At 43.1% G+C, this 13,154-nt stretch overlaps 2 protein-coding genes across 6 annotated transcripts; both read right to left on the minus strand.

The window, feature by feature from the left end:
• Positions 1-202: 202 nt before the first annotated feature.
• Positions 203-3,394, minus strand: s100a1 (S100 calcium binding protein A1). Of its 4 annotated transcripts, none has more exons than XM_088306355.1 (4): positions 3,228-3,381; positions 1,771-1,805; positions 608-768; positions 203-419 (listed from the first exon to the last, which is right to left on the minus strand). In XM_088306355.1, the coding sequence occupies exons 2-4, from the start codon at positions 1,802-1,804 to the stop codon at positions 270-272; spliced, it is 345 nt and encodes a 114-aa protein (XP_088162481.1). In that variant the 5' UTR covers position 1,805; positions 3,228-3,381; the 3' UTR covers positions 203-269. The 4 variants fall into 4 exon arrangements, with proteins under 4 accessions (XP_088162481.1, XP_088162484.1, XP_088162482.1 ...); XM_088306358.1 differs by having other exon boundaries at positions 1,737-1,805; positions 3,228-3,289; XM_088306356.1 differs by having other exon boundaries at positions 1,681-1,805; positions 3,228-3,244.
• A 1,183-nt stretch (positions 3,395-4,577) lies between these two features.
• Positions 4,578-12,381, minus strand: tlr18 (toll-like receptor 18). 2 transcript variants are annotated; one of them, XM_088306346.1, is made up of 4 exons: positions 9,756-9,866; positions 7,439-8,437; positions 6,114-7,296; positions 4,578-5,334 (listed from the first exon to the last, which is right to left on the minus strand). In XM_088306346.1, exons 2-4 carry the CDS (start codon positions 8,425-8,427, stop codon positions 4,924-4,926), a joined length of 2,583 nt encoding a protein of 860 aa, XP_088162472.1. In that variant the 5' UTR covers positions 8,428-8,437; positions 9,756-9,866; the 3' UTR covers positions 4,578-4,923. The 2 variants fall into 2 exon arrangements, with proteins under 2 accessions (XP_088162472.1, XP_088162471.1); XM_088306345.1 differs by lacking the exon at positions 9,756-9,866 and adding an exon at positions 12,256-12,381 and having other exon boundaries at positions 4,579-5,334.
• Positions 12,382-13,154: the final 773 nt, after the last annotated feature.

The raw sequence follows: 13,154 nt of genomic DNA on the forward strand, positions 1-13,154 counted from the left end.
ATTTCCTTGCAGGTCATTTTGAGGTCTTTGTCGCCATCTGCTGGTCAGTTAGTGTACTTCCCAAGTATCTTCATTTCCGGCAAAAAGGCACTTTTTATTTTTTTAAGGTTCTTTTTATGCTATCGTTTTTTTTCTGATGAGAAAAGGTAGACAGTTTTAAGTTCAGGAGAAGCACAGCCACATAGAAAAGTAAAACTTTCAACAGTTCAAACATTTTTATTAGGATGCAGAAAACACAGACAAACAATTACACGCTATTTTCTTTTCTTTTAATTCTTGCAGGAACCTTCAAAGTATTCGTTGCAGGCCACGGTGAGCGCCGCCACCAGAACCACAAACTCCTGAAAGTCTAGTTGCTGGTCGCCGTTTTCATCCAGGTCAGTCATGATCTTGTCAACGGCGGCCGCATCGCTGCAGCCCTGAAAAACGGAGATGGCAAAAGTCCTCTCACACTGTCCTAAAGGTACAAGATTTGTCTTTAAACAAAAAAGGTAAATACTAAAAAAAAAAAGTTTCACGTATGAGATAATTTAATTAGACTCAATCATACCCGCTAAATAACAGTTATTAAGAATTTGTATTTGTGAAAAATGATGTTGGCACTTACGGCCATGAAGTCGGTGAGCTCCTCCTGCAGGAGCGTCTTGAGCTCGGCTTTGCTCAGTTTGTGCTTGTCGCCCTCTTTGGACGAGTACGAGTGGAAGATGGTGATGAGGCCCTCGATGGACTTTTCCAGCTGTCGGCTCATTTTGTCAACACGCTCGGTACCTGCAACACACAAATGCGCAATTGAACGCAAACAGGAAGCGGAGAATGGAGTGGGAAAAAAAAAAAAGTCACGGCAATCTTCATGCTGCAGATGCCATTTCAATTCAGAATTTGCACCGCCCCCCCAAACAGAAAAAAAAATATTTTTAAAGCATTGCCTTTTCCACCCAACACGGAAATATCATGCGATCTGACGACATCAGCGTTTGGTGAAGAGCGTGAAAGCGTTTCCGAGTGAGTGCCAGGTGTTAAATTTCAAACCCTTGCACCGGCTTTCACACGGGTTCCATTTTGCCTCCGACACTTTCTCCAAAAGCGGGAAACTTCCTAAAGCAAAAACAGACACGCCCCCCCCCCCCCCAAAAAAAAAAACTACCTCCAGGAATAGTCCTTAATCCCACAGAGTAAAGAATATACTACGGAGTTGTACAAGTGCGCCTCCATGTTTGTTAAAATAGCCGTTTATGCTTCTAATATGCTAGCATTAAGCTAGCAGACTTCTGCACGATTAAAGTATTCATTTTTTTCCTGCACATGCTTTTGGACACACTTTGTTTTATGTGACAGTCGAATTTCAATTGGTGCCAAATTCATTCCAAATTCATTTTTGTCACCGACCACTTCATAGTTGAAGCTTCCATTGGAGAGATGTTAGGACTGAACTTGAAAAAAAAAATTTCTTCATCTTCATGCATGAACAATAAAATGATCAACAAATAAACAGTAAAAAAAAAAAAAAAAGTCACGTATCAATTTATTTTAAAAAAAGAAGTTGGCTGAGAGTTTTGTCTGCATTTAAAAGTTCCAACAATTTACAATTTAGTTTTTTTGCCAGAAACGGATTGTCGGATTTTCACGGATGCATCTGGAACGTAGTCAAACGCGGGTTCACCTCCCAGCCTCGGAGACTACCTCTGACGCTGAGAAATTGCCGGCTCGCCATTCACTCCCCCATTCCGCGTTGGTACCTTTCACACAGAATCCAACGAAGTGGAATATTACCGCGACTGCATGCTTTCGCGCAGCAACACAGCATCCTGCAATCAGATAATCACATGTCGTCAGCCGATGAGTTGCTCCGATACTACCACAGCGATACCAATTCACCCGCCTGGAGCCATGTCAGCTTTCAGGGAAACGGGGGTGATTAAAAGCGAAATGCGTGACCCGGCCACTACGAAAGCATGCAGACGGCAGTTCAAAGGTCAGTGAAGACAATTTGAGTGAATCTTTTGCTGTGTTTTTTTAGGGAAGTTGGTGGTTTTGAACAGTCCTTGATGAAAATATCTCCTCATGACAGCTGCATTGTCAAGTGTTGGTGCAGCAACATGTTCCCTACGAGACGTTTTCTCCTCTCGTTGGCACCGAGGGACACCTGAGAAGCGACAACGTGGGGGGGGGGCGACGGCGGCGAGGAGTCATATCACCTCAGAATAAAAGAATGGAAAACCAGCAAAGGGAGCCCCACGCTGAGCAGCCCGGACACCCCCCGAAGATTTGAATCCACTTTCAGCTGCTTGCATATTTCATGAAGGCGCAGAGCAGTGGCGGCAAGTAAACGACTCATTCTTTTAGGAATCATACCGGAGATTTTGATTTCAGTTAGCTGCATTTCAGTTTGCTTTTACTCCCAACTTTTGAAAACATAACGTACTTTGTAGGCTTTTGTTGAGAGGCTTTTTGCTTTGCGTCTGTAGATGCAGAGAAAGACGTAAAACCACAGATGACTTGTTGAGATTTTGGGCTTTTGCCGCTCGTGCATAGTGAGGGGATGTCTGTGAGAAGCTTCAAGATGAGTTACTTGACATGTAATCCCCATCGCACTGCCTGTAAATGCTGAAAAGTTTCCACGCTTTCATCGCTGTTGTATGCAAACGCGTTCCTGAGGATTGTATCAAGGGCAAAATGGAGTCCTGATGTGACCTTTGTGCAAGATATTCCGGGACATCAGGAAGATGATTCAAAGTCTAACACCTCAACACCCATTTTCATTTCCATCCTGCATGAACCAGCAAAAACTAAATCAAGACATAGAAAAGAATTCCTATTGCATTTTAATCGATGTAAATGGCTGGAGGATCCTAAGGGGGTCGTGGGCAAATGTAATCCCTGATTAATGGCTCTCAAAGCCCAAGGAAGTTTAGGACAGTGACTTGAGAAGAAACTTATTCCCAATAATACAAGCGGTCAACCAGCTCACCAACCGGCTCAAATGATAAGTAGATAGACACAAGACTTAAATGATTCCTTTGGAGTTCTGGCATCTAAATGGCAGCTTTTCACATTTTGGGGGACTTAAGGGCGTCCAAGCCCCAAAACTGTGAGAACTACACACAAGTTGTCACTTCATTTGATGGCTTTCAAATCTTGCACACAAGTCAGCCCAAATGAAACAAATCCACACTTGGTAACCCTCAATAAGTGTTATTTTTCTTGAATCAAAAGAGACACAAACTCACCTTGACAGCGAAGTTAACAAGCTCAAGTGTGTCCAGCTGGCATCTCATCACTTGTGAGCTCTTTTCATGGCAACCTGATTCATCTTTTCAATGACAACGGCGACCCCTTTGGCCACTGGTGGTATGACACGTCATCGGAGCAGCACAGGTTGAATGAAAGTGAGAGGGCAGTCGACCTTGGAGTGTCTTTTTTTCCGCTTGAAAAAGCTATTTAGATTATGAGACAGCACTGTTGTGCTTCGCAGTTGCCAGTAGGGTGCAACCAACAACGGAAAGTGGGCGCTAATTGATCAAGAATGACGACCTGCACGTTTTCCTTTGTAACATTGAAACTTGAAAGGAAGAAACCTTCGACCTGGCACATGTGAGCAGAATTCATACGAGTGTTTAGAGAATGCTCAACTTTTTCCTCTTTTTATTCTTTGATGATCTTTAAGATCCAGCTCGGCGCTAATGAAGCTAACCATGCTATATGCGTTAGCAATGTAGCAATTGTGATGCTTGCCTAATCTTTGAAATTAAATCTGATCTTTCCACACGTTGTTAAATGTTGGCACTTTCCATGTGCATGAAATTCAAAGGATTTATATACATGAGAGTTGTATGATCAAGTATTGCCTGTAATATATCAAATAAGAATAATGTTCCTGTTATAAACATGAAGAAAGTTGTGAATTTTATAACCGGTGAAAATTTATTTCTGACGAGTCTACGGCACGTCACGATTACGTCACAAGTTTAAATGGTAGCCACGTCGGTCGAAACAAACGAGTGTTGCGTCGTTGTTATTTCGTCTCTGAGGATTATTTTTGATTTAAAAACCTGTTGAGATGTCGTTCGATTATTCGAACAACCTGCTTGCTGAGACAAAAGTTCGATACAAAGAGAAATTCGGCGTAATTGGTCTCGCATTAGCTGATTGACCTTACAAACAACCAATAGTGACTTATTTCTCATATGCAACACGTATGTATCAGTATTAGTCAAAGTCTAATGTGAAAAGTGTTTGAAAAAAAAAACACTGTCTACAGTGTTTTGATTGCTATTGCTGACCGCCAACCAGCTGTGGATACACATAGCTTACTGTCTACAGTACCCACATATAATAATACATATAACTACGCAAACTTAAAGCTAACACCAAATTTAGGTTGTTGTTACACATCCCATTAAAATTTGGAATTATGTGAGCGAGAATTAGCTCCGACTCCCAAATGATGACATACACGTCGCCATCAGTGTGGTAGAAATATTTTGCACACTGCATTGTTTGAAAGGTAAGATAAAAATTATTTAGGGATTCATTTTGTCTTTTCTTTTTGGAGTTTCTGCTCAGTCATGTAACTAATAGATGGTGTATTTATTTTTTATTAAAAAAAAAAACAGAAAACAAATGTCCAGCATTTTGCAAATATTCATAAATGTTGACATAACACAATCTTTCAATGTAGCTGCATATAGTGCTTCTGATGCGATCCTTAAGTCACTCACCATTCTAAACAGTTTGTGGGTTTTTGTACATAACACTTCAACGAAGGAAGGACGATGAATCGTTTTTGTCCTAATGATAAAACAGCATGAGCATTTATACGTTTTTGATTTCAAGGATGCAATATATTTGTTCATGTTGCTTCATATCCACCTCAATGTCCATGTGGTAGTACTCTGTGCCCTCATTAGCTGTACAAATATGGCCTCACGCCACCACAGGGATTTGTCTTGCATGGAACACTTCGTCTTTAACGTTTACCGCTTCTCCATCAGGATCGGCCAATTTCGGACCCGCTGCTTCCTTCAGCGGGTGGCCCCCCACGGACGAGTTCCTGCTCCGGACGCTATGCCTGGTTGGCTTGCCCAAGACGCTCCGCAGCTGGGCCCAGAAGAAAGCCTGCTGATTGGCCTGCTGAGGCCATTCCAGGTATGTCTTGGTGCTCAACATCTTCTTCAGCTTGCAATACTTACTGGGCAACGAGCCCGGGTCGATGGGCTCCTTCACCACCAGGATGACGTCGCTGAACGTTTTGCCCATGGCTCGCTGCTGAGCAAAGTACAGCTCGTAGTTGCACCACTCGCTGTTGACAAAGTGTCGTGATAGAACAAATATGACCTGCGCAGAGAAACAAGTGAAAATAAAAAAATGTTTAGAATCCATTAAAAGCTTAGCTCGATGTTCTTGCGAGCAGACATATTATGCAATATTGTACCCAAAAATACAATGGCGCCTTGAGATAAGAGTTTCTGTTCCATGACCACGCTTGTACCTCGAAACACTCCTATGTCAAATCATCTTTCCTTATAGAAATGAATTGAAAGGCCTTTCACCCGTTCTCCTCCTCCCTCCTCACCTCTTCCTACTTACACGATGAAACAACATGGCCGCCCTCATTTTATTTCAAATGAGAAACGAGAAACTGACCACAGTCAGCTTCTCAGTTTTTTTCTGTGAAGTCAGCAAAGCACGTGAGAACATGTTTTAAGACCCAATTGTACTAAGTTTAGTCTTTGTTTTTTTTTTCTCTCCTCTTTATGGCACCATTCGGCGCCAGCCAAATCATTGTTTATCATTCTGAAACCTAATATTATCAGGCTGAACTGGACTGCAAAGCTTGGTGGGAACTTAACAACTGACCACTTGATGTCTGCGCTACTTTGAGATGAGCCCCTTTTTATGCCATCTTAGGAAAAAGAAAACTAACCAATGACCTGCTATTCTAAACAACAAAAGCCACGGTTGCATTTTCAGAGCTCCATAAACCTCAAATGTCCAAGCTGGTACTGCTTTGAGGACAGAAAAGACCACTTCCCCAAAAATAGTCCTTCCATTAGCAATTTCCCGCCCAGCGACGGCCACCATAGTCGATGGTTAGCTTGCGTAAGCGCGTTTACCTTGTGACTGTTCTCAATGTTCTCGATGATGTTGTCGATGATCCAACGTCCTGGCATGAAGTCCCTCTCGTGTATGCACAGTCGGTAAGGGTTCCGGTTGTTCTCCAGACACGGCAGCAGCTCCTCCCTCACCCAGTCGGCGTCCCAGTGGCTGTAGGATATGAAGGCGTGATAGGCGAAAGGTCCGGCTTCTCCGGCAGCTCGCTCCTTGTGCGCTCTGTATTTGGCCCTGATGATCTGATAGGTGGCCTTGGTGTACCACGGCACGTCGAAAATGTAGCAGATGAGCATCAGGATGAGGAGGACCACCACGGTGGTGGCGACGCTGATGAAGATGACCAATCGCACGTCGCAGGCCACTTCGCTCGGGAGGTATTTGGATATGACGGTGTCGAGGAATTGCTCGGGGTGGTAGCACTTGTAGTTCTCGGGCCAGTCTGTCAGGTTGATCCGCCCTTTGGTCTTGGTGTCCTCAATAAAGGCGTGAAGCTCGCAGGTACAGTGGTACGGGTTGTTCCCGGCCCTCAGGCGAGCGAGTCCAGGCATGTGCTGGAAGGATTTCTTGCTGATGAGACCGAAGGAATTCCCGTCCAAAGCCAGCCGGAACAGCGACGGACTCTCCCACTCGGACGGGATGAATTTGATTTTGTTGTCGCTGAGAAGCAGCTCCTTCAGGTTTACGGCCTTCTCGAAGTATGTGACGTTCAGCTGGTCCAGGTTGCACGAGGACAGGTCCAAGAAGTGCACGGTGGTGGGCAGGCAAGAAAGGGCTTCTGCGGTGAACTGGTTGTGGTGAGCAATGACTCTGGTGATGTTCTCCTGCCAGATGCAGCCTCGGCTGCTCTCAGCGGATCCCAGCCGGTTGTGACTGATGTCCAAGACTTGCAGCCGGCAGAACTGCCTGGTCAGCGCCGACAAGTCTCTTAAACTGGTCAGCTCGTTGGTGCTCAGGTTGAAGGTGTGAAGACGGCTCATGGAGTTCCTGTAGTCGCACAGCTGGTTGAAGATGTAGTCGTCCCGTAGGCGGTTGTTGGAGACGTCCAGGATTTCCACACCGCTCATCTCCACCCAGGCGTCGCAAGGGACTCTGTTGAAGTAAACGTAACCGATGGACAGCTCCTTGACCTTGTTGAGCCAAGTGAAGCGCCAGTCAAAACGCAGTATGTCGGGATTGCTGATGTACCTGAAACACGTCAAGAACAACATGGGTCCATTTTTTTTAAACAAACGAATTGAACATTGACAACCAGGTTGACTGGTTAGAAGCAAAACCGCACCGACTTCGACGCAGCAAAACAGCACAAACTGAACTATTTCCGACTTACCAAAGATCCAGTTTCTCCAGCTCCAAGTGCGTGATGCTGGATTTGGCACCACTGTCGGTGAACGTTGGCGAGCGCGCAAAATCAATGTACTGGAACCGGACCCTCTTTATGGGGGCGCTTTGCAGGTGGGTCAGGGCCATTCTCAAGAGGTTCTCATTGAACTTTCCTCTGTGGAAGACTAACTGGTAGGCTGCGATATCCTCCAAACCCTCGAAGATGTCCTCGTCTCCCGTGTAGTACGTGAACTCAAAGAGGTTGCGGAACTGGATGGCGCTGAAGGTCTTGTTGGCGAGGTCATGCAGCATGTGAAGGAGAGCGCCGGGCCGCTGCTCGATGTCCATGTCGAAGCCCAGCTGTTCGGTTTGGACGTTGCGGAGACTTCCAGGCTCATAGTAACTTAAATTGGAGGAGCATTTAATAGCGAAGGCTTGCAACTTGATGTTTTTCAGAGGGCGAAAGTCTTCGCTTTTCAGACCCTCCACTAGAGGGCCCCCCAAGGACAGCACCTGCAGTTTGGCAAGCCTCGAGAATCCTTCAGATAATGTCGCACGCTTGTAAAGGTTGTTGGACATGTAGAGATACTTTAAGTTCAACAGAGGCGTCAGAACCCAGGCAGGAATCTCTTGCAGGGAGTTGTTGAAGATGTTCAGATGTTCCAGGCCATTGTTGTACCTGAAGGCGTCGTCGTCGATGCGCGAGATGTTGTTGTACTGCAGTTTCAGCACACGGAGGTGCGGGAGACGCGAGAAGTCCTCCGAGCGTATTTCTTGGAGTTTATTGTAGGACAGGTCGATGTCCTCCAGCGTGCGTGGGAAGTATCTCCACGGCACACGCTCCAGCTGGCCGCCCACGCAATTTGCCGCACGGCCCGCGTGGGAGAAGCGGCAGGGTGCCTCTTCCGTGGCGCTGCTTGGGGTAGGCGAAGTCTGGGTTGGCGACGTGTTCCCGCCGTTGGAAACGGCACTGAGGAGGATGACGGTCCACAGCATCGTGACTCGCCTGGCAAAACAAAGAAGACGACAAATAATCATACGGTCCTTTGGCATTCTATTTCTAGCGGCACCCATTTGTTGAGTCAAACTGCTTTCAGTTGGGACTCATTTGGACAAATTCCGTAGTTGAACTTAGTTTGCGCCCCTCGCTGTTAAGACAATGAAGTGCGCTCGTGTTTTTGGCCCAGTAGGACTTGTGCTAATTCTTGCCAACTAGCATGGCCTTACGTTCGATATTTGCTTCATGGAAAGCCGTCTGAGCATTGATTTGACATCTCTGATATCAAATACATGTTTTCATCCTTGATGTCAAGGTCCACGTACTAGTAAGACAACGTCATTCTACTAGTTGTCATACTAGTGATGACAAAGAGAGTACTAGTGCATGGACCTTCAACTGGCTGTCAAGGATATTGAAAAAATGCTGAAAAATCTTTCCATACAGCGCCACCTGCAGAAGTTGATTGATTGATGATGCAATAGAACATCTGTCATCTTTGGCAGCGTTTTTTGAGTTCAATGAAAATGATTGCCTTTATTGCCCATTGCGCTCTAGCGACATAATAAAGGAACACACACGCACACACATTTTGCCAACCTATAATGGCGCTTCTAAAGCACCGTTATTGGAACTTTACGTGATCAGGAATTTATGTGCTGACAATCGTGTTTATGGGCCCCGTCCAGAATTTGAGTGGACTGCCGTTTAATCTCCGCACTAAAGTCGTCCTCGTGAAATATTACGACCACGCTGAGCATTTTCATTCGTCCATTAAATGAGCAACTAATTATCTTGGTCCATCTTCATAATGTCTGAGCTTGTGTGTTCTTTTTGAGAAGACAACTTTTTTTTTCTTAAACGTTTGTTCAGCCCATTGCAATAATAATGAATCATCGTGCCGTCTCGTCCTTCGGGCTTTGCATCATTTCATTGCGCTGCCTTTTCCCCTTTTTGTTTTGGTTTCATTTTTACTTGCTTTTCTTTTCTTTATTTTTTTTTTTACTATTTCTTTAACACCATTTTTACTTTCAATCATTCTTCTCACCCATCATCAATTAAAATATTAAGTCTGAAACACCCCCTTTTTTTCTATTTTATTTGATTGCATTTTAATATTTTTTCTATACAGCATAATGTATTCATAGTCCATTAATAATGATTTCCCGACTTAATATTTTGTAGTCTTTTGTCAAATCAGTTTAATAAGACACAGCAAGGTGACAAGCCTTGCATTCAGACAGAAAAAAAAAATAATTGAAAGCTTCCTGCTGGGGGGAAAAAAAAAAATCAAAGTAGTTCACTTGATCAGGAAATGCAAACATACCTTCGAGTTCTCCGCTCCCGACTGGAAAAGCACGCTAGCAAATCATTTCCTCATACTTTCGTGATATTGTTGGTCTGCGTGTCGGCGAAATTCATGTGCAGGAAGTTTTACAGCTTTCCCGCAAAATGTGTGTGGGTGTGCGTGTGTGTGTGTGTGTGTGTGTGCGCGCGGGCGGGCGGGCAATCGGTGCACACATGGACTTAATGACCTAGTCATACTTTTTTTTTCTCCTCAGTATAACGCTGTCAAGAATTGTACAAGGTGACCGATAGTGCTTGCCTTTCCCTCTCACCGATACAGTTGAAAGTTTCTTTTTTTTTTTTTTTTTAAATGTCAGCAGCCTTTGAATGTCCTTTTTTTTTTTCTCTCACCGTAGCTCGGATGCTAAGGTCCTGATTTAGCAGCATGTGCAAAAAAAAAAAAAAACAGTTGACATCTGATGTACTGTATCTGCCAATTAGCAAAAAAAAAAAACCTCACAATTCATTTAGCATTTTTCTACCCCGGTGCACAAAAACTGGGAAGAGTAAACGCAAATCATTCATTTTGTACACGCAATGTCAAGAATTAAAATGAAAATCTTGTGTCAACCAGCATCGACTGAGGTGACCGGTTGAAAAATGATCGAGATGTAGCTTGTGAACTTTTTCTGCTCAAATGCTGATTTGAAGTGGACTTCAGTGACTATTAGATGCTGTGAGGATCGTACTTGAGGTGAGACTTGCTTTGGTACTTCCCTCGGTTAGCCTGTTCTAGCTTCAATAAGTATTGCGCAAGCTTGATTATGTTGCGCAAGAGTCTTTTTAAAATGCTGAATGAATTATAATTGTGATCGCTGTTGTCATGTTCCTTCGCAGGCTCGTTTCATGATTCATATTGCAAGGCTTGGTCGCTCCATTGCTTGGAATCTCTTTTTTTTTTTTTTGAATTGGGGATATGTAAAGCACTCTGAAATGGAACACACTGGATTTGTAGCACGGGGATAAACCTCTCAAGATAATGCAAAGAAAGGTCCAGATTGGTGTCGGCTGTGAGGAAAGTTAACAGTTAGTGACGTGTCACATGAGCTTTGCGGTGTGCAGATAAATGATACATTGACGCATATTTATTTCTCCATGTTGGAAACGTCGTTAATCTGTTCATTTTGTCCTGTTATTTTTTTGGGGGGAATTTTTAAAGTGAACCAGCCGAGTAAAGAAATTGGATCTTTGACGTTTTTAGCCGTCAATGGCAATAAATGAGTTCATAAAAATATATTTTGACGATATTTATTTTCTGATGTATAAAAGATGTTTCAAAGCCCATTTGAACACTTTTGTTGTTTATGGCAAAACTGACAGATAACGAAAGACGATTAAACATTGAAATTTAAATACCAAAATAGTCACCCAAACCATTTTTTTTTTTTTTTGCCTCACAAAAATCTGCTAGCTTAATGCTAACATGACATGGATGAGCTAAGGCAACTTAGTTTTGACCTTACGGTAATTCTGAACTTTCAAGTAAAGTCTTAAAAATGTGCAACATTGTGGCGATTGCTGCAACGTGTTGTTGTTGTCTTCTTGCGCAAGCAGCGGTGCGTCACGAGCAAACCTGTTCTGATGTTTGGACAATCAGCATCCTGTTGCTTTTGGCCTGCTAATATCTTAAGCACCATCTATTAGCACACGAAAATTTGCAACACGGTCTTGTCGCAAGTTGAGAGGATGGCGACTGTTTAACGCCAACGTGAGACGCGTTGGAGTTCAAGCGAGTCAAAACAGACACGTTTTGTTTTTTTTTCGCCTCAACGTTAACCTCAGCTTTTTTTTTTTTTTTCCTGGGCATGTGTGAGTCGTGGTTGTTTCTCAATCCAAACTTGGCCCAATCCCATAAAGAATAGTTGAAGATTGAGCTCACCCGGTCACAACCTTTCTTTAATTCATTTGCAAATCTATTTTGAGCAAATCCTGCCGAGTCGCATGACAAGACAAAAAAAAACAAAAAAATATATTGACCCTGAAAAGGATTGCAGTGAAAAATAAAAATAAATAAATACAATTTTTTTTAATATTTCATGTTTTGTTTGATTGTATTGTATTCTGATTTTAAAATGATATTTTAAAATTATTTTGTTTTCATGTGTTTTTATCTTGTGTCCATAAATAATTTTTCAGATTAGCATTTTCATCTTAATTAGTAATATTTTAGCCTGGATGTTTTGTTCTGAATGATCATATTTTTATTCTTATTTTTGTTAGGACATTTTTTCTATTAATATGAAAATGTATTTTACCAGCAGTTAAGATGATAAAATGAATCTCAAAAGTAGCAGGAATGCAGACGAGACCGATTTAATTTCTTTTGGACTAGCTTCCCTCCCATAACTCACCCAAAAAGGGTGAGCCACTTTTTTTTTTTGCCCCCCCCAGTTGAGCAAGACGACTCAGAATTACATGAGCATCCACAACAACAAGTACACAAATTTCTTGCCGATCAAGTTTTCCGATTTTCAACTCACCTCCTCCGAAGAGTGGTCAGGCGCTTCCTCCTCTCCCTCGCGTTTGAATCGGGGCAGTGTTTCACGCCAGTTTGTATCTGTTGGCTGAGTTTATGTGCGCACTCGCTCCTCTCTCTCTCGCACTGTGTGTGTGTGTGTGTGTGTGTGTGTGTGTGAGTGATGTTCAGGAATGTGGAACGGCCTCCAAAACTTGACTTGTGTTGTTTCACTCTGCTGACTTTTACTCAGACTTCTTGAAAGTGGAACTATCGCCTTGAAACATTTATTTTTGTCGTGATTTGATTTTTATTTTTTTTTGGACTGCATTAATCACAAAACCATGTGGGAAAACTCTTTCTTCTTCTTCAAGACATTTAGTTTCGTTTATTTTTTTTACTCGATTTTTATCTCATCAGATTTGAATGATGACAACACGTCAGCATGTTCACGAGGCTTCAGCCAGTGTTGAAGAGCATGTCAACTTGTTCCATTTCTTAATGAATATGGCGCACTCAGTTGAGGAATGAAATATTTGGGCCAGGTACTGTGGGAAAGGTTGGATGTGGATCATTAAGAGGCAGCGCTAAAGGGCAACATGTTCGTTGGTCGGAGACGTCTGACCTTCATTGGCCTTTTCCTCCAGACTTGTTCAAAATTCATAGCTGGGTTTTAATTGATTTCCCAGCACAATTCTACTTTTAAAAGGTGCATGGAAAAAGATTTTAAAAATTTGAAACGTCGCCTCGAAACCGACGCTAAGGATTTAAGCCATTTCCAAAGTCATGGCAAGTTTTTGTGAACATGAGCAAGCTGGTCTGTTTGTAGTAAGTCCGTTTCCGGGAATTCAGATCCAACTCGTAGCAGGAAGAGTCAAGAAGTTGTGAGTCGCGTACCTTGGTCTGAACTTCCGTCGGCAAGTT

The sequence above is a fragment of the Idiotropiscis lumnitzeri genome, chromosome 10, assembly GCF_059441095.1.
Source record: "Idiotropiscis lumnitzeri isolate Australia: NSW breed Sydney's pygmy pipehorse chromosome 10, RoL_Ilum_1.0, whole genome shotgun sequence".
Taxonomy (NCBI): domain Eukaryota; kingdom Metazoa; phylum Chordata; class Actinopteri; order Syngnathiformes; family Syngnathidae; genus Idiotropiscis; species Idiotropiscis lumnitzeri.